The sequence below is a fragment of the Cryphonectria parasitica genome (genome assembly GCF_011745365.1).
Source record: "Cryphonectria parasitica EP155 unplaced genomic scaffold M406scaffold_4, whole genome shotgun sequence".
Taxonomy (NCBI): Eukaryota; Fungi; Ascomycota; class Sordariomycetes; order Diaporthales; family Cryphonectriaceae; genus Cryphonectria; species Cryphonectria parasitica.
The window spans coordinates 3,866,124-3,893,999 of NW_024468912.1; the positions used below are offsets into that span (position 1 = coordinate 3,866,124).

General features: G+C 52.2%; 6 protein-coding genes across 6 annotated transcripts; 3 read left to right on the forward strand and 3 right to left on the reverse strand.

The window, feature by feature from the left end:
• Positions 1-59: 59 nt before the first annotated feature.
• Positions 60-2,051, forward strand: M406DRAFT_256734 (ATP-dependent rRNA helicase SPB4; the record flags this gene model as incomplete). Its single annotated transcript, XM_040917119.1, has 2 exons — positions 60-845; positions 912-2,051. 2 exons carry the CDS (start codon positions 60-62, stop codon positions 2,049-2,051), a joined length of 1,926 nt encoding a protein of 641 aa, XP_040777228.1.
• Positions 2,052-5,222: 3,171 nt separating this feature from the next.
• On the forward strand, positions 5,223-8,349 carry M406DRAFT_346258 (uncharacterized protein; the record flags this gene model as incomplete). The annotated part of the gene is made up of 7 exons (XM_040922170.1): positions 5,223-5,295; positions 5,489-5,803; positions 5,877-5,908; positions 6,070-7,286; positions 7,375-7,505; positions 7,538-7,586; positions 7,680-8,349. 7 exons carry the CDS (start codon positions 5,223-5,225, stop codon positions 7,714-7,716), a joined length of 1,854 nt encoding a protein of 617 aa, XP_040777229.1. The 3' UTR covers positions 7,717-8,349.
• A 1,850-nt stretch (positions 8,350-10,199) lies between these two features.
• Positions 10,200-10,805, reverse strand: M406DRAFT_330101 (uncharacterized protein; the record flags this gene model as incomplete). The annotated part of the gene is made up of 1 exon (XM_040920480.1): positions 10,200-10,805. The coding sequence occupies one exon, from the start codon at positions 10,803-10,805 to the stop codon at positions 10,200-10,202; it is 606 nt and encodes a 201-aa protein (XP_040777230.1).
• Positions 10,806-11,492: 687 nt separating this feature from the next.
• M406DRAFT_290692 (alpha/beta-hydrolase) lies at positions 11,493-14,214 on the reverse strand (the record flags this gene model as incomplete). The annotated part of the gene is made up of 7 exons (XM_040918918.1): positions 11,493-11,991; positions 12,109-12,812; positions 12,881-12,966; positions 13,058-13,242; positions 13,346-13,531; positions 13,638-13,824; positions 14,015-14,214. The coding sequence occupies 7 exons, from the start codon at positions 14,212-14,214 to the stop codon at positions 11,680-11,682; spliced, it is 1,860 nt and encodes a 619-aa protein (XP_040777231.1). The 3' UTR covers positions 11,493-11,679.
• Positions 14,215-17,831: 3,617 nt separating this feature from the next.
• M406DRAFT_356265 (uncharacterized protein) lies at positions 17,832-19,927 on the forward strand. Its single transcript, XM_040923397.1, has 3 exons — positions 17,832-18,294; positions 18,394-18,977; positions 19,061-19,927. Exons 1-3 carry the CDS (start codon positions 18,117-18,119, stop codon positions 19,343-19,345), a joined length of 1,047 nt encoding a protein of 348 aa, XP_040777232.1. The 5' UTR covers positions 17,832-18,116; the 3' UTR covers positions 19,346-19,927.
• A 2,000-nt stretch (positions 19,928-21,927) lies between these two features.
• On the reverse strand, positions 21,928-27,314 carry M406DRAFT_257023 (uncharacterized protein; the record flags this gene model as incomplete). The annotated part of the gene is made up of 2 exons (XM_040917148.1): positions 21,928-26,959; positions 27,073-27,314. 2 exons carry the CDS (start codon positions 27,312-27,314, stop codon positions 21,928-21,930), a joined length of 5,274 nt encoding a protein of 1,757 aa, XP_040777233.1.
• Between the last annotated feature and the right edge of the window lie 562 nt (positions 27,315-27,876).

The following is a 27,876-nucleotide window of genomic DNA, read 5'->3' on the forward strand; positions in this document are numbered from 1 at the left end:
TCGGGGACTGATCGGATTTGTCGTCTCAACAGGAAGGGAGGAAGAAAGAAAAAGACTCAATGCCTCCCAAGGCCACGAGCAAAAAGGACCCACGAGCCTGGGATGCCCTCACTCCACCGCTGGCAGACTGGATCCTCGACTCGGTCAACAGCAATGGCTGGGGCGCGCGCATGACACCCGTCCAGGCGGCAACCATCCCACTCTTTCGAAGGCATACTGATGTGGTCGTCGAGGCCGTTACTGGCAGCGGCAAGACCCTCTCCTACCTGATCCCCGTTCTCGACAAGATATTACGAGCAGACGAGTCCCTAAAACCACACAATGTCACGGGCATTATCGTCAGCCCCACGAGGGAGCTGGCACAGCAGATCTACGACGTCCTCACGACAAACCTCCTCCCCTTCCACCCGCCGTCCGCCGAGATATTACCCACCCTGAAGGAGGATGATGACAAGAGGCCTCTCGCCAAGGAGCCCGTGGTCGTACCGCAACTGCTCATAGCAGGCCTGACGAAACCACGTGCTGACCTCTCCTTCTTTGTGCGAAAATCGCCGAACCTCCTCATCGCCACTCCAGGCCGCCTTGCCGAGCTGTTATCGTCCCCCCTTGTCAAGACTTCCAACCTCGAAGTGCTGGTCATGGACGAGGCGGACCGTCTGCTGGATCTGGGTTTCAAGCCACAGCTTAATACCATATTGGGATACTTGCCCAAACAGAGGAGAACTGGTCTGTTCAGCGCCTCCATGAGCGAGGCGGTGTCTGAGCTGATCAGGGCGGGGTTGAGAAATCCTCAGAGGATAGCTGTCACCGTCAAGAGCCTGAAGGATGGCAGCATAATAGAAGAGGTCGGTTCCCATTTGTATCATCAAGTAAAAGAGAAAACTTATGTGTGCTAATTTCTTTCCGTACAGAGAAAAACACCGGCCTCTCTCCAGCTGACGTATCTTGTGCTCAAAGCATCTCACAAATTTCCTGCTCTTGCACAGCTGCTGGAGAGTGTATCTCCACGGCCTACCAAAAGCATCCTGTTTTTGAACACTTGCGAGTCGGTCAGGTACTTTGCCAAGGTTCTGCCAGCCGTCATGCCCGCAGGTTTCGAATTAATTTCGCTCCATGGCAAGCTGCGGCCCGAAACTCGAGACAAGAATTTCGCCCGTTTTCTCGCATCCACATCGCCTACGATCCTTCTTTGCACAGACGTGGCAGCGCGGGGTTTGGATATCCCACAAGTCGATCTGGTCGTCCAGGATCCGCCGCAGGATCCCAAGACCTACATACACCGCGCGGGCCGAGCAGGACGAGCTGGCAGGAGGGGTCTGGCAGTGGTCATGCTCCATCCGGGCCGGGAAGAAGACTTTATACATTTCTTGGATGTGCGCAAGACGCCCGTACAGCCATTGAAAGACCCCAGAATCTCTATCACAGACCAAGAAGCCGAAGAAGCAGCGGGCAAGATCAGGGCACTGGCCATCGCTGACCGCGAGGTATTTGACATGTCTCATAAAGCTTTCCCTGGTTTCGTCAGAAGCTACAGCAAGCATGAGGCCTCGTCAATCTTCCGCGTCCAGGACTTGGACTGGTACGAGCTCGCGAAACAGTACGGTCTAGTCCAGCTGCCTAAGATGCCGGAGCTGAAGGGGCTCGATATCGACCGTACACTGGGGCTTGACATCAGCATCCAAGCCATTCCATATAAAGACAAGGTCCGTGAGAGGAAGCGGCAGGCTGCGCTTGTGGAGTGGCAGGCTGCGATAGAGAATGGCGACGTGGCTGCTGCGGCGCAGAGGGCCGTTGCTCAGAAAAAGAAGAATGAGGCGTGGAGCGGTAAGGCAGAGAGGGAGGACGATCGCAGAAAGAGACGCGAGAAGAAGGAGAAGAAGAGGGAGGCCGCCAGGCTAGCTAGCCTAACGGATGAGGGCAAGCAAGAGCAGCAGAAGCTAGAGGAGCTTCTTGCGCAGGTCAGGGCCAAAGTCAGGAAGGAGACGGGAGGGGACAAGATGGAAGTGGACGGAGGAGGTGGTGATGATGGTTTCGACGGATTTGACGACTGAAGTCTCTGTCCTCCCTAAAGAGAACTTCAACGGCTGTGCTCCAAATGTCAACCTTATCATAACGTTTTTCCTTCCCCTTGTGCGCGCGGTCTAGATGGGGTGTGGATGGTCTCACCGTTGTGTGTGCCATAGCAAGTCCCTATTCCGACAACGTAGCACTCACCAGTTCCATTTCTGATGAACATACTCATGCTTCATGCAGCCAGCCAAATAAATTTTCTAACAAGACCACGAGAGTTGCCCTGCCATCCATTTTCTCTCACACTGCTCTACTACACACCAGCCATGACGTACCGGCGCACCGGCTCCCGCTGGATTCTGGGCGACAAGTTTGACCAGCTCTACGGCTATCTCACCTCCATCTCGGCCCTCTGGCACAAAAGTCCCTGCCACCACGGTCTCTACCCTTCCACGACGATGCATACGAGAACTTCACCCCGTCTTCGAGGCGCTCATCGAGAAGGCCATCCATGACGACTACATGAACGGGTACACGGGTGTTCCTCCCCACAACAGAGGACCTCATACGGCGCGGCGACGAGAGCCTGGTGCGTGGATGGAGTGGGTGCTGGCTATGGCGGGCTGAGGAAACAGAAAGTTATGGGAATAGAAGAACAAAAGAACGGCTGACAGGTATGCAATATGAATGAAACACATATGAAATTGAGATAGGAGTATACTGGTTGTCGCTGGCTAATTCGTTGTCACTGAAGTAGCAGCTCTGAAAGCATCCAAACAGAGTGGGCTACGGAGGAGGATATTGTTAGAGAGAAAGAAGAAATCGTACAAGGGAAGATTGAACGGACAGCTGGCAGAGTTTGAAATTGTGAAGCGCTCAGCTGAATGCAAAACCTTCTCCCAGAAGCCGGAACACAAAGTTATCCCGGGCTGAAACTCTCCAACAATGCGATTCAAAGGGCCAGCCTTTGGTCTTCACTTGTCGATAATATAATGATTTATGACGACTCGTATTTGGAGCAAAGAGTGGTTACTTATTTCAAGCATAGGCACATAGGTAACCATACTATGCACAATATCTAGGTAGCATACATTATTCAGGAAAGCTATCATGATGTGGCGTTGAAACGGTGGACAAAGTTACATTGTATCCGGTCGGGCTGTGCGCTGTTCTCAGAATATGGTTTCTTTCTGAGAACGGCCCATTACATATTTGTAAGACCATATACATATATACGGCTGCGTACGCACTTTAGAATTGTATAGATCCTCAGAACCTGGAGTGTTCCAGTTCAGCAGGCCTGACCACACCACATACCTCACCACCAGGCTCACTACCTGGTCCGCTATCAAGCGTCCAGGATCATTTCTCACTCTTCTCACCACCGTCGAAGAAGGGAGAAGTGGGGGAGAACAGCACCCATCGAGAACGGCTTTGCACTTCTCAACATGCCCACCGTCCACCACTGTCCAGGACGTCGGGGCTACATGCCTGGCAGATGTTCCATATTGAGACGGACCCCGAGAAACCCTCGGTACTGCAAAACCCACCAGATGCTATGCCCCCAGCACCCTCGTGTCCATCACATGAAGACAGAACCTTGCCCTAAGTGTGAGACGGATTCGGTCCTGGAGACCAGACGGAGTGCTTAGCAGCCAGGAACCTACCCACGCAACCCGTGAGATTGCAAGTGGTAGTGTGGTCCTTGCTAGGGAAGACGCCGAAGCCAGAGTGTCTCAGAAACTCTTTGTCTGCCGCGATCAGAAAGAGCGCTGTTGTTGTTGTTGTTGTTGTTGTTGTTGCTGCTGCTGCTGCTGCTGCTGCTGCTGCAGGCCTTGGGAGCTGGCCTCTCCAAAGGGTGCTCAGCCAGCATGCAGGCTGCCTCTGAGATCTCTTTCGCTTACCCAGGAAGAGGTCGTGGTTGCTGCCGACTTGCATACCAATAAGTTGGGAAAACAACATAAGAGGTTGCTTGACGGAAATTGAAAAAAAATAAAAAAATGGATATAGGTTGTCATGTATTCTTATACTCATAGATTCATGAATCATCCATGTTCATTCAGCCTGTCCAACCGTAATCAGCAAGTAGATATTGAAGATGGTGCTTTTGGGTCGCTGGGCACCTGAGCTCGTGAGCTGTACGAGACCCTTTGTGAGAGCACCTTTATATATGGCTTGATGCTCAAAATAAGTACTGGTGCCATTTAATGTTCCTGTGCAGAGCAGACAAATGCCTTCATCCTGACACTGGCTGTATCTTATATTTCTCCACAATTCCTGCCGCCCATCATGCGAGATTGGTTGTTGAGGGTGAGAAGTATACTGTCAGGGATTTCTGTTTCAAACGACCATGATTCGCCTCCAGGGCTCGAATGTGTATACCAGTGAAGAATGAGGAGTGACTTCTAATTACTCTGTATGCTTCTGCCAAGAATCGAAGAATCCATCAAATTTTTTTATTATATGACCCAAGTCCCAGAAATCCAGGAAATAAGGGAAAGCGTGAATACTATGATGCGCTGTGGATCTGGGACTTCCTTATTCACGAGTGGTCTGGAAATTTTGACGAGTGCTTCCGTGACCTCCAAAATATATCACACTCAGGACTATAATACCTGAAGACCAGTAACGAGGACTCAGTTCCCTGCTCTGTGAGGCCTGCCATAGCCAGCCAAGGGACGTCTCGCACTGTATTCCCTTACCTAAGCGATCCTCCGCGGAGATCGGATCGGAGTACTCGGTGCTACAAGTATAAATCAACACGCTACCCTCCGACAATTCGGTTGCGTAGAAAGACTTTGTATGAGACAAAAAACTTAACGAAACTCGAATACTCCACCAGCCTAGCCGTGACGGAAACGATTATGACCATATCAGCATGTCGACTTCAAGCATCGGGTGCACTTCAACTGATAATGGGCTTCAACTGTTAGCATCCAAAGGGCCAGTCTCTGTCTCGCCATCGGACAGCAGTACTAGAAAACCATCTTCTTCTTCGATGCGCCGTGACAAGCCCCAGCTCAGTTGTAACATGTGTCGAAGAAGAAAGTAAGTAGCAATTATTACTCAACTTATTCAGTACCATGGCCACTCTCTGGTTTTCAAGCCCACATGAAAGAAGTTTCCAATCTGAAATACTCGGTCTCTCACAGGCAAAGATGTGATCGTCAACATCCTTGTAGCAATTGCTCAAGCAGAGGGGTTGGAGCATTATGTGTCTACCCAAGCTCTTCCACCACTGTCGTCGGCACAAGACCACCAAGGCGGATGACTGGGACAGCCGAAGTACAAGATAGGCTGAAAACGCTTGAGAATATGGTTGTCAGCCTCATGCAGCAATCTCAGGCTGCTCCAGAGCGATCGTCGCCCCCGTCGAGTGACATGGCACCCGAGGAAGCAGGCAAACTGGGTCCCAAAACGACGACGGAACAGCACCCAGTCTCACCTTTGTTGAAGACAACAAAGACTTCAAGCTCAGTCTCACCATCACCATCCGATTACGGAAGTATCAGAGTTCACCAGAGTAGTGTGAGCTATAGTGGCTCTACGCATTGGTCGGCTGTCCTTGACAGTATTGCTGAATTGAAAAGTCTCTTTATTGAAGAGGACGACGAACAATTGCAAGATTTCGACCCTGATCCTGTCGGCTTGCAGTCAAGCTTTGCACAGCCAACGCTGTTGTACAGCGGATTGACGCACGAGTCTCTGTCATCAATCCTTCAAGCTTTACCAGAACGAAGTATTGTGGATAGACTGGTGTCTCGTTATTTCAACATACTGGATATGGTACCAGGTGAGGAACTGCTGCCCCCTATGAGTGGCTAAATCTTTATTATTATTATTTTTCAGCTTACCTTAGAATGCAGGTATGATACACAGCGGCCAATTCCTCCGGGAGGTATGTCTGACTAAACTGATCCGTACTGATCTGTCCAACCCCTTTCTGACTTTGTGTGCAATAATTAGTATGCTAAGTTCTGGGAATGCCCAGAAGCTGCACCCATCATGTGGATTGGCCTCCTTTTCGCTATGCTGTGTGTTTCTGCCCAACTTCCTCAGGCCTTCACTGATCCTGCTTATGCACTACCCCTAAACGGCGGAGAATACCCCCGCCAGTCCCCTCAAGCTGCGAGAACACAGGCCGAAGTAGATTTACTCAGAGAAAAGGCAACACAATGCCTCAAGCTAGGCGAGTACACCAGAGGCGGACCGTACGTCCTGGAGACCTTGATCATCTACTTCCTTGGAGAAGTGTTCCACAAGCGGGGGGTGAATCTTGGTCTCTGGATTATTGTGGGCAATATAGTACAAATCGCCCTGCACATGGGATACCACCGAGATGCTTGTCACTACACCAATATCTCTCCTTTTGCAGGCGAGATACGGAGACGTGTCTGGGCCGTGATTCTCCAGCTGGACTGGAGCTTCGCGACGCAACTCGGTCTCCCCAGACTGATCAAAGAGACCCACGCTGATACTCTGGAGCCGCGGAATCTGTACGATTCGGATTTCCACGAGGATACGGCCGAGATGCCTCCATCACGCCCTGAAACCGAGGTCACGCCCACGCTCTACGTTCTCGCCAAACTTCGGCTGCGGGCCGCGGGTCTTGCTATTCTCGACAAGGCTACCGTGGCCAGCCCGCGATCCTACGATGAAGTTCTCGAGCTCGACGGTCGGATCGAAGCAGCCAGGGAGACTATTCCGCCCATATTCAAATGGACAGGACTCTCATCTTCTCTCGGCGTATCATCGCAGATCATCATCCAACGGATGTGGCTGGAGCTATGTATCCAGGAGATGAAGATGATGGTCCACCGCAAATTCCTCGAGTTACCTTACAATAAAGACCAGCAGTACGCTAAGCCGCGCACCGCCTGCCTTACTGCAGCCATGAAGTGTCTCGACTTCCAACAGCTCGTCAACGAGGAGACACAGGTGGATGGCCTCTTATACCAAGATCGTTGGAGGATCTCCTCAGCAGTCATGAACACCTTTCTTCTCGCCACAAGTATCTTGTGCTTTTACTTGAAGACACATACTGGAATAGATGGTCAAGGAGGAGGTCTTGGAGATGTTGCTTCCGTGCCTCTGGACAAAATCAGGAAGCTCCTGGAAAAATCTCTTGTCGTATGGAGCCGTCAGAGCGTGACCTCGAGAGAAGCTCGAAAAGCGGTCGCAGCTCTACGATATGTGCTGGGCCATTCTGATAATAATGCACGATCAGACTCTCAACCATCATCTCACGAGGCAGCACCGCCAACTACCCTTGACGGGTATAGCATTCCTCAATTTTCAGGTAAGTTGAGAACCGAAGACCCTTAACTAAATTTTGTGTTACTCTTGGTGAGTGTAATATCAAAGCTCACTTATGACAGGGTTTTCGGACTTGATGCCAGATTATGAGCTCCTCAGCCTGGGCCTGGAACCCTCTAATATGGGATCGTCATGGCAAACCTTTCCGGCAAATAATGTTGATATGGATGTTCACATGGGTCCTTTGGCTTCTGTGGTGGATTCTCAACAGATGGACACGATGTAGCGAGCTGGATACTTCAGAAGAGCCAAATTTTGAAGTTAGCAGTTCATTATATACTTGCAACGCGAGCAGACAGACTTTCGTGATAATTTCGTGGTGAGATGGCATTTTCCCAAGTACACGAATCCAGTCTCATTATGCCTCTTCCGATGGTGCAGTCTTTGTAGCTTCTCTCTCCGTCTTCAAGAAGAACGTCATCAAGCCCAGATCATATGACGCCTTCAACATACCCGCCACTGTGAACGCAATCCAAAATCGCCCCTCTCCAGCCAACACACCTGTGACCGTAGGCCCGCCACTCTGGCTCAGGGTCTTGACCACGTTAACGATGCCCATGACGGCAGTTCTCTCTTCAGCCTGCACTACTTTGCTCAAGAAAGCCGACCTGGGCGCCTGGTCCATACTCGCCAGCGTACCTCTGGCGACCAACAAGACGACGGTGAGCCAGACGACGTTCGGTGCGGGCAGCAGGGCGAGGAAGATGGCCGAGGGCAGGTGGGTGAAGACCATAGTCTTGATGAGACCGATGCGCTTAGAGATGGCGGAGGCGAAGATGTTGCCGATGCTGCTCATGATCCACACAACGGACATGATGTCGCCAAGGGTGCTTTTCGGCATGTGAAACTTGCGATCCATGTAAAAGTTGATGAGAGAGTAAGGGACCATGCCGCTGGCGATGGAGTCGATGGCGAAGAGCGCGCAGAGTCTGAGGAGGGTCCAGCGTGTTTTTGTCGAGAGCTGTGCAAAACCTCGTTTCGGCTTTGGAGGAGATGGGGAAGGGCTTCTTGTGGCAGCAGCTGGCGTTGGTGTTGTTGCAGAGAGCTCAGCCATCTCGTGACCAGAGTCTTCCTCGTCATCTGACGATCCGACGAGAAATCCAGCTCGTTCACTCTCATCAGCATCATCCTCTCCTTCCGCTCCAGCCGTATTTGCTGTGGAATTTCCACTTTGTCTCGTCCCGCCCCTCACAGGTTTGTAGCCATCCGCACCACCGTTGACTTCACATTTGGCGCTCAAAAGTCCCGTCAGGACCGCCTTGGCCACACCCACCAGCGCATATCCCCAAAAGACCACCCGAAAGGCGTCAAGTTCGACCCAGCCTCGTCCCTTCAGCCCTTCCACCACCCATCCTGCCCCCGTGAGGCCCAGCGCGCTCCCCAGTGTGCCCACAACCACGTACCAGGCAAAGACATCACTCCGCCCGTCCTCAGCGACCAGACCCGCCAAGACACTCTCCTCCACCGCGCGAAACGGCCCGATTTCGTTGCCCGAGACGGAAATCACACCGACGACCGCGGCCACGAGCAGGATCCAGTAGCTGCTCGCCAGCGCAAACGCCGTGCCTGCGACGGCCATGCAGGCGCAGCCCAGGAGCAGGATCTTTCTGCGGCCCACGGCGTCGGCGACTAGGGTGAGCAGCAGCGAGAGGCCGACGTCGCCGAGCAGGGTGAGTGTCATAAACAGGCCGATGCGCGCCTCGGAGATGCCCAGCGCCGAGAAGAAGAGAGCTAGGACGAGTGAGGCGCCGCCGTATGCCGCCATCCTCAGGCAGCGCGTTAGCAGGATGAAGTGTAGGTCGCGCGGGGCCGCGAGAATTGTCGTGATGCCGAGCTCGGCGGCGAGGCTGTGGAGGCTGATGGCCATCTTTGGAGAATCGTGTTGCGCTGATAAGAAAGGAGGTGAAACAATAAGAATCAAATGAAGAGAAATCAAGACTTTTCGTGAGAATGTTCTCTTTCTCGCTTATGAGAATTTCTGATGGGATGTGGAGTTCGCTGGGTGTGACGACCCATTTACTTTTTATGTGACAGCAAGAAACGCCGAATTTCAGGAACGACTTTGAGACGAGTCAAGCAAAGGAAAGAGAGCAATGGAGATGAAGGCTCAAAGGCGGCCCACCGACGGCGAAAAAGAAGATTCTTATATGTGATTAATTATTAATTCATTCTGTATGTCTCCTGATACTGTATGTGTGGGTGAAGCTGGAGAAGGCCTCTTGACTTGTTAGGCAAAATTCTCGGAGCTCCGCAGCGGCCGATCGGCCTCGTCCCGCAGCGAAAGCGTTCCCACCCACTCTTAGTCAAGCTCGTGGCCTATGTACGTGTATCTGAACCACTTCGTCGGAGGTGATGTCATGCATGGAATTGTCATGAACAACACGCCAAATGCAGAGCACATCCGATAGAAAAGTCGGAAAATAGAGGAGAGGAGAGAAAAATTGGGAGAGAGAGAGAGACGAGTTTTGAGGATACAAACAGCAAAAGAAGGAGTAAGAGGGAGAGAACAACAAAGGGAGGACCAAGAAGTTTCTTGCTTCAGAAGTATTGGCCCGAATTATGAGATTACCTTTGGTTTGAAATCATGTACAAGGTTTTCAGGCCTGTCTCAGGCGTTTGTTGAGAATGATTACTTACTTAAGTATTCAGAGAAACGTGATACAAGTGCAATTAATTGAAAGCCGCACGAAATAACGAGAAACTAAAGAAATCATTGTGGCAACGAACAACGGTGGAGTTTCGCGTTGAGAAACTCTTCGACGTGCTCAACACTGATGTCCTATCTGTAGTGAAATACTCGTCAGCAGGTCGATGATCCAAGAGAAGAAAGTGTGTATAATATTTAGGTGTCAGGCACCCTCGCACACTCACACTCACTTGAACTTCACAATAAAATCAGGGTAGTTCTCACCCTCCTCCCAGATAAATTGGAAGGACTCGATCTGCACGCCAGCAAACTCGTCGTACTCGGAAAGCATCTGCTGGGCGCCGTTGCCGAAAGGCGTGCCGTTGGCGATCATCTGAAAAACCTCCTCGTCTCCGCTGCTGATGAGGAGGTCAGTGAACAAGCCCGCGCCCATCTTGTTGTATATCTGGATGATGAGGTTGGTCAGGCTGGTCTCCTGAACATAGACGTAGGTGATTTGCTTCAGGTCGCGGGGGTTGTGGCCCAGGGTGAATTTCCAGAAGCCCAGCAGCAGCTGCCGCAGGGACAGCTTTTCGTGGCGCGCACGCTCGTCCAGCCCGTTCCACGCGCACACGATGTCGAGGGAGCCTTCGTCCTCAGCGCTGTATCGGAAAACATCGATCTCGCCGTTGATTTTTCCAAAGATGTCCTTGTACTCGGGGTGCGTGATGGAGTAAATTAGGGGCGACCCGTTGCTCTGGGGACTGCGTCGCTTGACTTCGTATCCCCATTTGACAGGTTCTTGCACCTCCTTGGAGGCGCGTTTCTCGGCAAGGGTCTCAGGAGTAGCCATTGTTGGGAACAGGACCGTTTGGGTAGTGAGGAAAACAGGAAGTCAGTGAATCCAGTAGAGGCAGATTGTTGGATTCAACTGATCTGAAAGTTCTGCTTTGGTAAGCACAGACTTCATCAAAGCTCAAGGCTGTCGACTAAGCAACTATAAAGCTGAGTTCTAGAATATCGACACCAAATGCTATACAAATATTTATGTCGTCAAGAAACTACCCATGTTTTCCACTGTCTTCCTCGTGTTGTGTGTTGAGTATGATCTAGTGTACAATGTGCAGGTTATACGAAGAAAGGCTCTCGACCTTTATCTGTCCTTTGAGATCATAGAGGAAAGAAACAACACGCTACTTCTGCTGATGAACACAAAATTTGATAGATATTCCTTCAAATAGAATTCTGTTTCCTTAGGCTCACAGTCCTCAAAGTCTATAAAGGGCCTGTTGTCACAAAGACAGCCGAAGAACTCAATAGCCTTATGCAGACACAATTCTATTGTTTGTCTTTGCCAATGACAATAAGCATGCACAATGCATAAATGAAAATGTTGAAGATGAGGCCCAGGTTATGCTGATGCCAGGCGATGCAACTCGGTGCATGATAGACTCATCTCCATTAATCAACAGCTCCTTTACAATTTGTGCAATCCACTTGGACTTGAGATTAGAAAAGGCAAGAAATAATGATGCTGAGTGTATCGCATAAAATTGTAATCATCATTGTGCCTACTGGTGATACATTGTGCAGTCATTGCAGTCATTGCAAAGCTGTTTGTCCATCTGGATCGATTGATACACACACACACACACAGACACTCAAATACATGCTGCTCACTACACCCTGACACATATGACATTATCTCCATACACACATCTGGCACTTCACTCCGGTACCAATTCGCCCATTGACCTCCAAAAGTCGCATCGAAACCCTCGCCCTGCTTCCCAGTCATAGGCATCAGCAAGACGGAAGGTATTATTCCCACGGCAGTAGTACAGCCCGCTGAATTCCTCGCCGGAGGTGCAGGTAGTATTGACATCCATGAGGGTGGGGTTGTAGATCGTATACGGTGGCCAGTCGCTAACCGGGTTGTAGGTAGCATTGCCTGTGGTGAGGCCGTTTAGTGCCAGGCTGTTGGTCCTTGGGCTGTCGCTCACAATAAAGTTGCCTAGCATGAGCATGAAGGCGTATATCTAGGATAGATCACTTAGCATACGATTGAAGGCTTATACCTTTTCTCTTTTTCCTTGAAGAAAGATATCGAGTCCTCCCTCCCAGCTGAAGAAGCTCTGGGCACAAGAAATACGTACAAGGTCGGCATTGTAATATGTGCTGGTCTCAGGCCACGAAAAGTATGCTGCACCGTCGGCACCGTGGTATGCGTTGGGGACAGACCACTGGTACTTGTAGCCCTGTCCTCCAAGACCATTATCGCTGTATGCCTCGGCGAGCCAGTACGAGGGGCATATGAATGTGGTTTCGCCATAGATAGCAATGGCCCGCTCCTGTTGGCCGGTGGCGGCGGTGCTCTCGTTGATATTGGTCGGCCCATAACTACCCTCGGTAGCAAACTTTAGCGCACTAGGGTTGGTAGAGGCGTTGTTTGCAGGATAGTACCGCAGAATCTTGGCGATGTCGTTGTTCGAGAACATGGGAAACACATCCTGGAGGTATGCGACGAGGTCGTCGACGGTGTCGATATTGGTCGGTACCCAGGCAGCCCCCTCGAGCGCGTTGTTCCCGGCCAAATGGTTCAGCCCGTTTACACGGCCTCTGGCGAGCTGCTTGCTAGGGCGCTCCTGGATGAGGACGCCGTCCGTCACTGGCAAAAAGGCCCAGGTGCCATAGGTGCCGCTCTGAGACACGACGGCGCTGGCATTCATAAGCGTGGCGGAATCTGTGCCGACGAGGCAGTCAAAGATGCCGAGCGAGCCGTTTGATAGGTAAGCGTCCTTGGCGTCACAGCCTGCGGCGGCGGCGAAGGCGTAGTATGCTTGTGATGGTTGCCAGTCCTCTGATGAGACAAGTTCTCAGTGCCGATCACTAAGCGGAGAAGGGGGGGGGGGGGTGGGTTGGTCATACTATAGCCATATTGAAATGCGAGATAGGGACTGGCTGAGATAGAGTTCCTAAACAGCTGTGTTCCTAATGTTCCACCATAGGCGAGACTGTGAATAAACAATGGGTTAGAAATACTGCACTTAAACGAGCGAAAGCCAGGTGTTCTCAGTTGACCCTGAAATCAAGCACCAATCTTACTCGTGTAGCGTGACACTGCCACCACCAGAACTCTCTCCAAAGATCGTGACTCTGGTATTATCGCCGTTGAATAGGTGTATGTACTGCTGCACCCACTGCAGCGCCATCTGTTGGTCCAGCAGACCAGCATTGACAACGCCCTTCCTGTAGACCTCATCCGACGAGAGGAATCCGAACGCTCCGAGCTGAGGGTAAGTCATTCATCGCCCTCGTCAATACACAGCCGTATCACGTTACAAGCAGCCCATAAGTTGTCCAACTCAGGTTGCGGGTCAAAAGGATGCTTACCCTGTACTGGATATCCACACCGATAAAATGGTTGCCATGGCCTCCGTTGGTGCTGATCAGCGCAGTGAGGTCATATGCGCCATTGCCCTCGCCATAGCCACCGCCATGAATCCAGACCATGACTGGCATCCCGGGGCTCGCCAAGGTGTTGTTCCCATAAGTCGTGATGTTGTTCGGCGCATAAACCTAGTAAGTTCAACAGCGGTGTCAATGAGCGAGGAAAACTCAAGCAGAAAGAACAGCAGCAGCAAAGCTTGAACGGGGAGAAGAAGAAACAAAACCCTTGTCTTACATTGATGAAAAGACAGTCCTCGCTGCTGGCAGAGTTGTTCGCAGTCGTAAAGGAGCCCGAGTTATCCGGGCTCTGGGGGCACTGGGCGCCATACGCGTCCGCCTGGATGACGGCAGAGCGGTTCACGAAGGGTGCACGCGGTGGCTGCCATCGATTCTTGCCACCTGTATCTTGTGCGAACCGTATGCTACGGTGCAGGTTTGTGGTTCGTTAGACAGAGAACTAATCGAGAACGCTATCTCATCGCTGTCATCTCCCTTCTCTCTCTCTCTCTATATATATATCTGTGCCCAGAGGTAATACTCTGTTTGTCCGTGCTCTAACACCTGGGCAAATATCGGGTGCATTTATTTATTAATTAATATAGACAAACATACCCTTGCCAGATATTGAGAGACGCCGATTCGTTGGTCCACCCTCTGTAGATACCATATCCCAAATCGACTGTCAATGAGTCCTCCGTGAGATTTGCAACAGCGGTCTCCTGGGCCGCGTATTGGTGGAAGCCGAGGTAAGGAGATGGAGGAGGCAGAGCTGCTGCTGCCACAGTCAAGAAGACCACGCCAAGAACAATCATGATGTGTGTTGATACCTTCTAAAAGCTTAAGAACTTACTTACTTAATCATGTAACACGACAAGTAATATTGATCACACGAAAGCAATTATTGGAGAAAAACAAAAGGGTAAAAGGGAGTTGCCCCCCTTTCCATGGAATATCAACACCGCTGCAGGCGTGCATGTAAGTAATGTAAAGACAAGTTGCTGTTTGATTAGAATCGTTCTCGGCCACCGATGACCCGAGCCTGGATATCATAAACATGCAGGAAATGACACAGTTGGGCCTGAATACGTTAAAACTGGGATGTCAATATAATTAGCCTATCTCCTAGGTCTCCTAAAGGTTTTGTCATTTTGAAAAGTACTCTAGATCTCTCTGCAAGGCGCTGGCTGAGTGTTATCATTGCTTAGAAAGATTGGACATGTCCGCAACATTGATACAAAGCGGCCCCCCGAGGCGGTGGATGGAATTGTATAAATTGTATACCTAACTTGATTAATGTTTCTCAATTCCTTCTGATTTTTGACCTGATTCCTGATTCATGTGCTTCTCTACAGATGTGCACAAATGTGGATAAATCCAGCTATCATGTTCTGCCACATAGTAGGTAAACCACCAGTGGCCCTGAGATAGCTTTCCCACCCTCTTTTGTCCCTTCATATGCGTGAAAGGCTATTTAGGGCATGAGGAATTTATTGAGTGAGCTCTGAAACATTTCAATTGATATCATCATGTCAGAATGAACCTTTGGGTCAAACACTGCTGCTCCCCTCAATTGTATCTACTGAACTTGGGATATTCATAACAGAGGTAAGCATTTCTAGCAACGTTGCTTCCACCTAAAGTCGAGGAGGTTCGGTCCCATAGCACACATGCCGCCCCCCCCTCTAAATTCGCTTGGACTGGTCTAAGCCAGGTTCCCAGACGTTGTTCCTTGACAGATTCATCCTGCCTAGAAGCGCTGTGGGTCTGGTGCTGTAAATGCCCAACCCTGCAAGCTCCCCCCCCCCCCCAAAAAAATGCCTTACCTCGGTGCCTAGATAGCTCCAACAAGAAGTGGAACCGCCTGGAGAAGAACAGCAGTAGCATACATAGAAAGGCAAGGCACACACCACGCGGTGTGGAACACCATCTGCTCGTGATGATAAGGCGTACTCACCTCCTCCCCTAACCTCTGAACTTTTTTATGAGTGGCAAGTAGCAGAACCCATCTTTCACGGATGTTGTATGCAAGAATTGTGTATGTGTGTGTGAGTGTGTGTCTGCCTGTGCTTGATTGTGGCAGAGGTTTTACCAGCCTCGTGACCATTACCTCCAGGATCGTCCCAGTCAAGTCTTGCGACCAGGGGTCAGAATGCCTGCTGAGCAAGACACTTGCGAACATCGTGAGTGATATTACCCAGAACCACCACAAGACGTGGTGGAACCTAGGGCTAATTGTGAGATGGTACGAGGCTGAGGCAATGTCGGCCAGACTCAGCAGGTGAATGGCTGACTCGGATTCCCCTGCTGCCAAATTGACAAGCTTCTAGAAAGCTTCCATGTTTGGCCTCTCATCGGAGCCAAATTTGGGCCATGGCTATGCTTAAGGAGCGTGTGGCACTGTGATTCCTGACCCAGGGACCGGTTTTCGGACCGTGCGTTGTCTAAAGGATCGTAAGATCTACGTACGTAGTACAAGCTCGATCAGCAACACAATTAAGTCCGCAAACAGACGGCTGACCCTAGAAGGGTAAATAGCGGTATCTTTTCGTCAGTGTGAGGATTATCCATTTGTTTGTCTTGGCATAGGATGAGCTGTTGAGGCTGTGCTGGGATCACGCTGGCAGCTAACAAAGGGACCAGAGTAAGATACCGATGAGTGGCCAAAAAAACCACCGTCTCATCCCGAGCCATACAGACTGAGATGACATTTCTCTAACAAGTCGGGCGTAGATGTCATGGCTGCAGGTAGTAATTAAGCCGACCTTCGAGATGCCTCACAATTATGGTGGGGGAGGACCGCAAGTGGCAGGTCGACGCGAGGACGGCAAGCTCTCCAAGGGCAGAGAGACGAGGCTTGGATCTTACTCACGTGTCTGAAAAGGGTCTTAATTTTTCGAGGGGTTGATCGACTTGGACGACGGCAGAGATGATATCAGTATCAATTCAGAAGCGTGAACGACCCCTTCGCCTTGCGCCAGGAACACATGCCTTTCGACCGCAAGATGTATTCAATTCTCGCATCTGTCTTGATGAGCGGTATTATTCAATAATATGACTCGGATAATAGTTTAGCTTTGGGATAAAGCTATGGGGGCGCAGTATCGCCAGTAGTAGCTCATGACCGGACTGTCGGGCTTAGAGACGATTTGACCGGAGAGCTACCCTCTTTGATCGACGGGGTCGAGTGAGACCAGGAGGGGGAGCGCGATGGAACTTCATAGCGTAAAGAGATTAGTCTGTAGCGAAAGGTTTCATGGCCCCGGATCGCCAGAGATGCCGTGCGCGGAAGAAGGGGGGGGGGGTAGACGGGCTGATCTTCGATTTGCTGGGAACCATTCTTCCGATTCTGCCATTGGGGGTTTTCTGGTTCTGCTGCGGCAACTCGGCACGTTAGCACTCGATATCAAATTTCTAGTGCAGAACTGTAGAGGTTGCATCGAGTACCTCCTGTCCCAATGGAGGAGGAGCTGACAGGAGTGGTGCGGGCGAGTGGCGTGCCTCCGCTGTCTGAATGCCATCAACAGTGGCACTAGTCTGGCAGTCATAGAACGTCCTGTGACATGCTTGATTGATAGTCGATTGGACAAAGAGGACAGACGTTGACAACCCACACCAAGGTGCGTGCGGTAATAAAAGCCAAGAGGCAAAGATGATGATGGCGATGATGCAAAAGACTTTGGAGGGAGGCAGTGCCCGCGGATATAACTCGGGCGAGAACCAGGGCAACACGCTATGAAAGAAAGAAAGAAAATCCCTGTCTAGTCGGTGCTGAAAAGTTCAAGAAGCTCGAGAGCTGGTGTTTCGGATCTGCCTTTGGAGCGTTTGAAGGGGGAAGACGGGAGGCACTGGAGATAATGATGGTGTCCATTGGCTCCAACTCTCTATCGCTGTGGTAGGAAGGTTGACCCCTGCAGAGAAGGCACTGAAGACCCAAGAAATCCGCTGTGGCTCAGGGTCCTCGCCACTTCCCCAGGCCCATATGATAGTAGAGGTCCCCACCAGCACCCCGTAGTAGTCACGGGTCAGCGTGCCGTACTGTTAGATGCTGAGGCGGTGCCCTCATGTGGGACACTAACAGTGAAGCTTAGCTCGGGTGCAGGGGTTGAGTTGCTTCCGAGGTGCAAGCGTTCCCTGGGGTGTCACTGTCACCTGCATCTCATGTACCTTTGTACCACAATACTGCGTGTCATAGCAACGAACGAGCGATCTGCCTCGCCGCAAGCGAGCACTCATCCTTTCTTCTCCTTAGTTTTCCCCTCTTTTGACAAAAGGAACAGAACAGTCAGTCAATCAGTCCACAGTAAGCTTATTCTCCGTCTGAGCAGGGAAGAACAAACAGGGCTATATACGAAATACGCTGGACACAGCCAAATACGCCCTCGATCATCCTTTACACACACATACTACCATAGTGCATACAACAACCCTGGGCCTAGACAAGGGCAGCTAGATTGGATTTGAGGTCGCGCCACCTGCGCCAGATCGTCACAGCACTGCTCACCCAACCTTCCATCCTCCACCTCAATCAATAGATAAATCCTCGACCTCCTCCAATTCTTCCTCTCGCCCACATTTTTTATATCTTCCCGTCTCACCACCTCATTATCTCTCAACTGTCTATCTACAACCGTCACAGTGACACCATCTCTTCCCATCGGCAACTGTTTATCTACCAATTCAGGATTGCATCGTGCAAACATAAAACACCTACACCATGGACAACCGAGACACAACCCCCAGCTCGTCCAAGGCCCCCGAGCTCAACGGACAACACGGTTTTAGGCCCCAGGCCAACATGACCGTGCAGCCTCCCCGCCAGGAGGATCTGCAGAGGAGTTATGCCAGCGTTGTTGGAAACGATGCGAACCCGAAGGGATGGTACGGAAGCATGAGTATGTGATTCCAACCAGCACCGTTCCCAAAGGCCCAATCCAAAGCGTCAAACATATCCTCGCGACAACGAGAGTACTGACAACCATTCACACGTACAGTCAACAGCCTTGGCGCCGTCATTGGTACCTGTGGCGCTATTCCGTGCTGCATCTGTTGTCCCAACCCTTACAAGAACGTGAATCAGGGCAATGTCGGTCTCGTCACGAAGTTTGGTCGTTTCTACAAGGCGGTCGACCCTGGTCTGGTCAAGATTAACCCCCTGTCCGAGCGCCTGATCCAGGTCGACGTCAAGATTCAGATCGTCGAGGTTCCCAAGCAGGTCTGCATGACCAAGGACAATGTCACCCTCCACCTGACGTCTGTTATCTACTACCACATTGTCAGCCCGCACAAGGCCGCCTTCGGCATCGCCAACGTCCGCCAGGCTCTCATCGAGCGTACTCAGACCACTCTACGCCACGTCGTTGGTGCTCGCATCCTGCAGGACGTTATTGAGCGCCGTGAGGAGATTGCCCAGTCCATTGGCGAGATCATCGAGGACGTCGCTGCCGGCTGGGGTGTACAGGTCGAGAGCATGCTCATCAAGGATATCGTCTTCAGCCAGGAGCTCCAGGAGTCGCTGTCCATGGCCGCCCAGAGCAAGCGGATTGGTGAGAGCAAGATCATTGCCGCCAAGGCTGAGGTTCGTCTCACATAAAAGCTACCCCTGCAATGCGCTCTTTTCGGTGACGAATCAATGCTGACACTGTTGCTGCACCCGAATAGGTTGAGAGCGCCAAGCTTATGCGCCAGGCCGCCGATATTCTGTCCTCTGCGCCTGCCATGCAGATCCGCTACCTGGAGGCGATGCAGGCTATGGCTAAGAGTGCTAATTCCAAGGTCATCTTCCTGCCTGCGCAGAATACTTCCACCATGAGTGGCCTGTCGGCTCCGTACATCAGCAACAAGGACCAGGAAGAAATTGGAGAAGGCAGCAACTTCAGGGACTTCGGAGGTCAGGATCCCGGCTTGCAACAAGCCATCAACGCTCGCGTTGTCGAGAGCATCTAGATTCCTCTTTCCTCCTTTTCATACTCCGCTATGACTGGTTGAAGGGCTGTCCAGTTGTGCTGACTTGAAGTCTTTTTTCGGTTGCCCGGCCCCTTGCAGGCTGGTCAACATGATCCTGCACCGTCTTTCTGAGGCCCCTTTTAGGGGTTCCCACAGAGCCAGGGACGAGAAAGGGTAATGGCAGCTCACTGAGAGATAGGATTCCTGGTGGCGATGATTGTACGATATGAGTGATACTGCTCGGGCCAGTTTGGCAAAGCGGGAGGATTCCCTTGGACTGGATAACGAGATACCACAGATGGATGGAACGAGCCCTTCGGGGGCAAAGGTTGCTCTTCTGCCGACATGGATACCCAAAATACCTTCTTTGATTTTCTCTGATCGTCTTCGTTGTTTTATCATGATTGGTTTCAGGCCAGACAAGGGGGGGAACACCGGGATTGAGTTGTTACTGGTCTGAGGCTTGCGCTCTTGCATTCTAATTTTGATAGTTGATGAATATTACGACATTCGTTTACTTTAGCTCTTGTCAGTCTGCGAACTCGCCCTCGTTCTAGCAGTGTCGAAATATAACACTCGTGATATGTATATTAAGATTTCAAGTGATTATTGATGTTAAGCATAGGTCTCCAGTGCCACAAGACTTTCAACAGCTGAGTGGCTATCATCGGGGTTGTAGGGAGGATCAGAAAAAGCAACCTCTCTCCGCTTTCCCTTTCTCATACAAGACAATTCGTCCGTCTCCACGTTCACGCATCCAGTTCAATTCAAGTCCACCAAACCTTGAGAGATAGAAAGAAGAAAACCGAACTCGCTGGATGAATTTCAACCCCCTCATTCTGCCTGAGCGATTTTCTACCTCATCCAGCTCCCCCCCCCCCCCCCAGGCCACCCAAGCTTGAGCCATGCCCAAAACCTAAAGTTAGCTTTTAACCCACCATCCTTAACCCACCCACCATCCTCTAACCCCTCCACCCTCCCCCCCCCCTCCTCAAGGTTGTCTTCTCGGCCACCCTCCATCTACCTATTAAGAACACTCCCGGTGACGTTTGCGCCCCGTTGGGCCCATTCCTCTTCATACCAACGTCCCGAAAAGCACTGCCACCCCCGCCCAGATTGGAGGGAGGGGAAGGGGAGGAAAGAAAGTGTACGAACCGCATCTTACTACTGCTTTTGCCTCCCGGGACCCCCCCCCCCTCCTCTTTATACCCATTCCTCGTTTTCAAATTAATCCCTCAATCGCGCATTCTGTACTGTTACTCGTTGAAAATGACCTGGTCGACCGTTACAGACTTGTCGTGCATAGAAGAGGTAGAGGTGAGTGAAGGGAGCAAGGCACCACACGCAACAACATACAGTAGCAATTTAGAACAACACAAGGTCTTATGGGATTTTGTGCCTTCTCCCTTTCCCGTCATAGTATCTTGGGTTTAACTGATGCCTTGCCTCATAAACCCTGAGGTGCTGTGTCTTCATGCTATCCTACGACAAGGACGCCAACACACTGCCAATTCATAGACGCACGAAGCCATGCATGTCCCAACCCAGGACTTGAAATACTCATGAGGTGGGTGTGCTCACGAACGTTCATGAATTCGTGTATGTTCCAAAGCCGCCGGCCTGGTTGGTCGAGGGCCAACACATCAACTCTATTCACTCTCACGGGTCGTCTTTGTCACCTGGAAAGGCTGCCGGGTGCGTGGGACTTTTTATTTAAGATCGATGCTCATATTGCCTTATTCTTCCCTCAATCTTCCCAACCGCTGTCATATGCCTTCAAGCTCGGCCCGCGCCCTCCATCCCAACGAGAAAGAAGAAAATAAAAAGGAAAACAAGGGGTATTTTGGGTAAAAATCGCTCCACGCTTCACGACGCCTCTACCACTGTTCGCAGCAACACAATCAAACAAGGACAAGATGCAGTGTAATGGGGCTCCAGAAACAAGAAGCAAGGTCGGTCTTATCTCTCTTCTCACACGAGTTTCAATGAAACTCGATATGTCCATTCTCTCAATTGCACGCCAACTCCGAAGAAACTCATCCGCCCGTCTTCTGCTGGGATTCAAGAAATATCCCACTTCCTGCCAATCCATCCAAAAAAAAATCTTCAAATCTGCTAAATAATTCGAAAGCGGAAAATGAGATCGTTTATGTGTGTTAAAAGCGATTGTTGCCACGATATTGATGCTTTGATGATATGGTATGCTTCATAAACGGGCGTAACGACGTAATGATTAGGTATTAGTCAACTTTTGTTGCTCGGGGTTGGATTCGTGATGGAAGCCACTGCTTCTGCACCGTCATCCAGTACATCCTCCCGCAGCGCGACTGCTAACCAAGCCCATGCGGGAAGCGAAGACTGAAGAGCTATTCAGCTTGCACGGATGGAAGCGGCAGCTGCACGTTGGAATATTTCGGGATCATAGTCTATGTGTCGGATCTTATCTGGGCGTCTCGCTCAGGTTCGGTGTGGTCGGCCGTGAACAGCAATGTACAGGGTATCATAAAATGTAGAGCTGGCGAGTCTCTCTTGTCAAGATGCATGCGTGTGTAGCTTTGTCGAGTCCCAAGCCTGAGCCTGCACTACTCCAAGCCTTGAGAGTGCCGTCGGATTTCTTCGTCGGTCAAAGCGCTCATCCAGAGGCAGCGTTCTGTAATGCCCTCGATCGGTTGGAAGTTGTACAATGTGCTTGCCTCCAGCAGACGTAGTAAGGCCTTGACAATGCCCGCCGCGATTCTGCAGCGCTCAAAGTTAACTAATGGCGCCGTCGTCGGGCTGCTGGCTATCTCAGCGGGCCGTTGCGAGTTGAAGATGAGATCGTGGGTATAAATTCCCACAAACGGTATGCAACCCATTCCAGCACTCGCAAGACCGCCCCCCTCCATTTCCGCACGCAGGGCATAAAAATTGCGGGTGGGTGAAATGAGAGCTTCGAGCTCGTGCAGTGCCCGAGTGTCGCCAGCAGGGACTAGGTCCCATGTCTTCGCCAAGCGACTGACCTCCGTGCTAGTCAGTGCAATTGCGATCTGGCTCATGGTCGCAAAATTGCGATAGCGCCTGCAGTGAGCGGCAATGTGTATGTACTTGATAATGCAACGGGCTCGTTCCTCGATGTCCTGAGTAAGAACAATTTCGGAGATCGCCCATTTGACCACGATGTTGAAACGCGCAATGACCACCTCGACACCTCGAGCATCTGTGTCACGCAAAAACTGCACCCACGAGCGGGCGTCGTTGTTCTCGGCGTTCTTCCATCGCATGTCGATGAGCTCCTTCCAGTCAATCTCGTTAAGAGCGTCCTTTTCTATGAGCGTGAACTGCTGTGCAAGGACTTCTGAGTCAAAAGCCAATATGAATGGAAGGTGTGCAGAGTATCTCCGCGCGTTTGCGTCGCGCTCTTGGGCATTGGTCGCGATTCGTGGCGCTTCAGTCACGCCAGCAGAGTCTGGAGATGGTTTTGGGTTTGCGGCTGGCTGCGTGAATGTAGGCGTGCATTCAGGTGTCGGAGGCAAGGGCTTGACGCCCCATATCTGTGCGGTGTGAAGCTCCGGAATGTTGTCCACGTGAGAAGCCATGGGAACATCTGGTGCCATGGCAGGCGACGACAACCAATCGTCTTCCATTGGTTGCGACGGGTCCTCAGACGTACGGATCTTGCTCAGTGACACGCCGGGTTGGAGAGATGGGAATGCGATGATATCCTCATCTTCTTCCAGTGGCATCTCAGACATTTCGGACGAAAGCTCATCGTCGTCATCAGTATCGCCAATGTTCAGGAAAAATTGCTGTGACATCTGAGAAACCCTCGTACTGCTGCGTTGCCTGGTCGGCATGGTGTCTCCGGGCTTGATCTTCTCAATGCTCTCAGACCTTTTGACAACCTCATATGAGGCACAATCCTGGGCAGCCTCTCCCTCATCAACGGTGCTAGCGCCACCGTCTGCGGCGTCGCCAAGAATGGACCGGTCCGCCCACACCGCTCTGCTCCGCCGCTCGTCGTCTGTCAACCTGCGTTGGAGCAGAGGGATAGATGCCAGAGAGGCATTTGAGCCCTCAGAGAGGAGCGATATGACTTCCACACGCGGCTCGCGGGCAGATGGGCTGTTCCCAGGACCCGGCTGGCTCAAGAGGCGGTTTGACGAGACGGGCGAAACATCGCCATCGGAGGGAGGGAACGGGCTGACACCCTCATCGCCAATGTGCTCATTCCGATGTTTCTTCTTCTCAGCCTTGAGCTCCGTATTGTCCGAGGCTTTCTGTGACAGATCGTCGGCGTTTTCAAACTCTCTGAGTGGAGATTTGGTGGGTTCCATCGACAGTCTGAATACCTTCTTCTGATACTTGCCCTCTAGCTTCAAGAGAGCCGATTCGACCCCGCCATCGTCATCGTCATCAGGGATATTTGCCAGCCGCTGTGCCTCGACCTCGAACGATGGCCTCATGACTGGTTTTGAGGAAAGTGTGCTTAGAAGCGACTGTCTCCGTTTCGACCTATCTGCCATCATACCAACCGAAAATGCCTGTGTCCGATCGCGGGAGGAGGCACTGTTAACCATGTCCAGCAGACCCGTGGAGTCCCGAGCCATGTTCGGGCTCTGAATGAGAGAGGTTCCAAGAGAAGGCGTGTAAGTGCCGGTCGTCAAAGATCCAAGAGATCGTGATCTGCGCAGCTGGGCATGCCCAAGGTCGACCACGTTATTGACTGCTCGAAGATCTCCACCGGGGCGTCTCCTCAAAAGTCGAAGAGGATGTGGCATGGCAACTTCAGACGACTGTTCTGAAAGTCTGTTCGAATCGGATACAGCATCAAAACTGCGGAGCGTCGACCGATGATCCATCCCGCTGTGGAAGGAAGCGCGTCTTCGAGGGCCCATTGTACCATTTGAAAACAGTGACCGGCTGTATCGCTGCCGCGAGAAGCGCGAGACGCCACTCAATGGTGGACGAGACTGCGATTGCGAAAAGGAGTTTGACGACCGACGCCTAGGATACACCGACGGTCTTTCATAATTCTCGCCTCGGCGCAAGCTCGAATCATCGTCAAGAGATTCCAGATCCGGAATAAATGGTGGCAGATTATCGGCAGACTTTGCTGATCGCAGCATGTGTTGCCCGAGCAATTGCGAGGACCTCCTTGGCGTGTCTGTGATCCTACCCGGTGGAGTGTTCGGCGGCGTTGGATCAGCACCAGACGGCATGAACGAGTCAGCGAAGGCTTCGACAGACGGCGTCAACACAGGGATAGCACCGGACATGGCTGGATGCCCGCTGGACGCCCGCGTGCCGTCGAATATGAGAATCGACTTGCTCCCGGCCGTGACCCCCCCTTCACTTGTGGGTCGCCTGTCTTCATCTCCATAGCGGACTCCTAGCAGACTTTCAATGCGTGTTGTGTCGTGCTCTACTAGCCCAACCGGGTTCCTGATGGTGGTTGGTGTTGATGGTGTAGAGCCATGAAAAGTGCGCGCTGCCGCTTCCGCTGCATCCTCACGCACAACTCTTTTGAAGTCTTCGACAATCTCAGCCCCCAACAGATCAATCCGAACAGGCGGTCGAAAGTTGTTTGTTCTTGTGCGGGACTGCGGGACTATTGCGGTCCCCGGTAACCTGTTTGCAGTTACTCCTCGAGGTCCTATGGGCGTGATATTGAAGTTTCCCTGCGTCGGTGACATCTCTTGGCCCCTAGAGGTCAGTGCGCGACGAACACTGCCTATAAGGCGTCGCATGCCCTGGCCTGACATCGCAGAAGGTGGGAACTTGTCCTTGGCAGCTTCGTTGGTCTCTAACCGGAGGTACGTTGTCTGCCTGCTTGGTCCACCGACTGAGTTTGGCGCAAGGACCTCGACAAAGGCCTGGCCGGGCGGCAAGACATTGCCCCTCACAAGACTCCCTGCGTAGGGCAGCGATAGGGTGGTCTCAGTATTTCTCTGAAGCAGCCTCTCCAAGATTGGATCACGCTCTCTCAATGAGTCCGAGGTACTCTTATTGCGCTTGTGCGAGTGCTGTGCGCGCGCACGCTTTCCTGCCAGAGCACGCGGGGTTGGAGCGACTGGTTCAGAGTCAGTGTAGAGCGCACTCGGATCCACCGGGTGTGCAGCAAGAGGATGGTTCGATCGTGGAGCTCCAAATTTTAACGGGATTGAACACGAAAGCGCATCCACACTCGACATGCTTGTGGGCGAGAACTGGGCATTTTGCCTGAGGATTTTCTCGCCCATCTCGTTGCTGGGCGTTCGTGATCGAACTTGTGCGTGCCCATAGTCATTTCCACCGGCTTCGGCGACCTCGCGGTAGAAACTTGTCTCAACATCGGGCGGGTTACTTGTCAGTGGTGCATAGATCGTTTCCAACTGTGGCGGGCCGTCGAGCGAGTATTCCTCCAAGAGACTAGGATCGAGACTCGGGTCACGGTGCCCTGGGATGCCGCCAGGGGTGATGGGAGCTTCCGGTGGCAGATTTGCATCGAATTCGGATCCGTCCCAAAACTGCGCACACACCCGTCTCCAGCATTTCTTCAGTTCAGCCAGGATTTTGAGCTGCACCCGGCGCGCCTTGGCACATTGAGCCATCTCTTCCGCCAGACCATTCATCAGAATGCAAAACTTCACGCGCACATCGTACTCGCAGACGAAGTCATCCACAAAGTAGTTGAGAATCCAGTGCCTCAGCGCCACAAAAGTTCGAACGCGGACAACGGTTCCGATTTCGTCATTTCTGGCAAGAGACCAGCGCATTCTGGCGAACAACATCTTGAGCAGATCAAGGGGTGCCAAGTAAGAGCGGAAAGTAAGGAAGAAGTCGGACAGGAGCTCATAGTCAAGAAAGGTCGGCGATGTGATCTCTGCTACAAGGCGGGGTGGGGTGGCCGCCGTCACCGCAGTCGTGGATGGAGAATATCGGACCAGGGCACGGTCGTCACAGGCCGGCTTGAAGGTCAGAGCATCGAACATGGCGGGTTCAATTGCCTGGTGCGTGGACATGTACGTCGAGCGGAGTGCATGTTCTGGTGACAAACGAACAGAGGTTATGAAAGGGGACCGCAAGGAACTCGATAGACGGGCCGAGGGGATTCTGATGGAGCCTGGGCCGAAACGGGGCGGGAGAGGAGAAGGATGGCTGGAGCGGAATTCTTCGGTCGGTGCGTAACTAGAGCCTCGAAGGAAAGGAGTGCCCCTCGTAGACCATCGCGGAGTACCCAGTTTCCACGAGGGTATAAGTATCTCAAGAAAGGGTGGATCTCGAGGATCGATATCCTCGAGCGTTTTTGACCGGCTCTCGTTCCCGGGCTTGGTGATGACAATCTTAAAACCGCCGGCGTCTGATTCTCGGGCAACGCTGGCGTCCTGGATCGTAGAGTCAGACATGGCTCGGCGGTGCGCTGGTGTCTGCCCCGACCGATCACTGAGAAGGAGTGTTTGTAGCGGTTGGTTCGTAGGTGTGGCGGGTCCCTGGCTCAATGTCCACTCCAAATCGTGCGACTTGCCAACATCGAGGAGGTCTGGCCGCCTGCTCTGCTCGTTGCCCTTCGAACCCAGCCCCGCTGTCTGAGGCGGCGTCATCGGAAAGACAAAACTGGGCGCCTGATGTCGCTCGTGAGCGGGCCGTACGGTGGGTCTGCAGAATGGATGACGGCAAGTTAGTATGCCACTCTCCTCTAGCCATACCCAGAGGTTCTGAAAGTATCGGCCAGGCGCTTTCCATCGTCGTCGTCATGGTCGAAAACCTACCTGAGATAAATCCGCCCATTATTGCCGACATTGGACACAGCAAATCGCCGGCCTTCTCGGCCACCAGAGCCACCATCCGGCGTAATGTCCCATCTCTCCGTCTCCGAGTTGGTCCTCGGCCGCTTCAATGCTGCATCCAGTTCTGGGTTCCTCCGCTCGGCCACCGGTAGGAGAGGCCTCGTTCTCGTATTGACGGTGTCGCGAGGGGCGATGGACGACGGATTCGCAGGAGCCGCTGGCATTGGCGCTGCGGCGCGGTCCAGGGCTCGCCTCGAACTGACAGGAGGGCGCCTCTGGGCTGAAGCTCGGGGTGTCACTGATCTGGCTGAGGCCGGCAACCTTGACACGGGCCCCCTCTGCGATGGTGACGGCTGCGCAATGCGTCTCGCTGGTTGTCGAACATCCGGCTTGCCAGCGGTGCTCTTGGGGTCACTCGTACTTGTCGCAGCCCGGATACGAGAGCCCTGCAGAGGGAGCAGAGGGGGCTCGACATCGGGTTCCATTTCTTCGCTCGTCATTGCTGTGAAGCGCAGACGAGAGTCTGCTGGGTCTCACTGCAGTGCGGGTTAGATTCCGACATTGAGAAATGCTCGCCCCAAGGGCAATCGGTAAATTGTGCTGGTATGAGAATAATTGAAGTGGCGCATCGAGGCCCAAGGCGGAGAGGGATTGGTGGGGGTCGCGATCGCTAAGCATTAAATGGACAGGACAGGGTGCAGGGCAGGGCAATTGGATCCAGGCATTATTATGTGTATAATGCTGAAGAAATCCGCAGTAGAGGGAGCCGAGCCGGGATGTAAGCCC

Bases quoted from the DNA above. Each gene is read 5' to 3' on its own strand.
- M406DRAFT_356265 (XM_040923397.1), top strand. From the start codon at position 18,117: ATGGACAACCGAGACACAACCCCCAGCTCGTCCAAGGCCCCCGAGCTC. The intron at 18,295-18,393 runs GTATGTGATTCC...TCACACGTACAG, and splicing joins GGGATGGTACGGAAGCATGA to TCAACAGCCTTGGCGCCGTC. The intron at 18,978-19,060 runs GTTCGTCTCACA...GCACCCGAATAG, and splicing joins TCATTGCCGCCAAGGCTGAG to GTTGAGAGCGCCAAGCTTAT.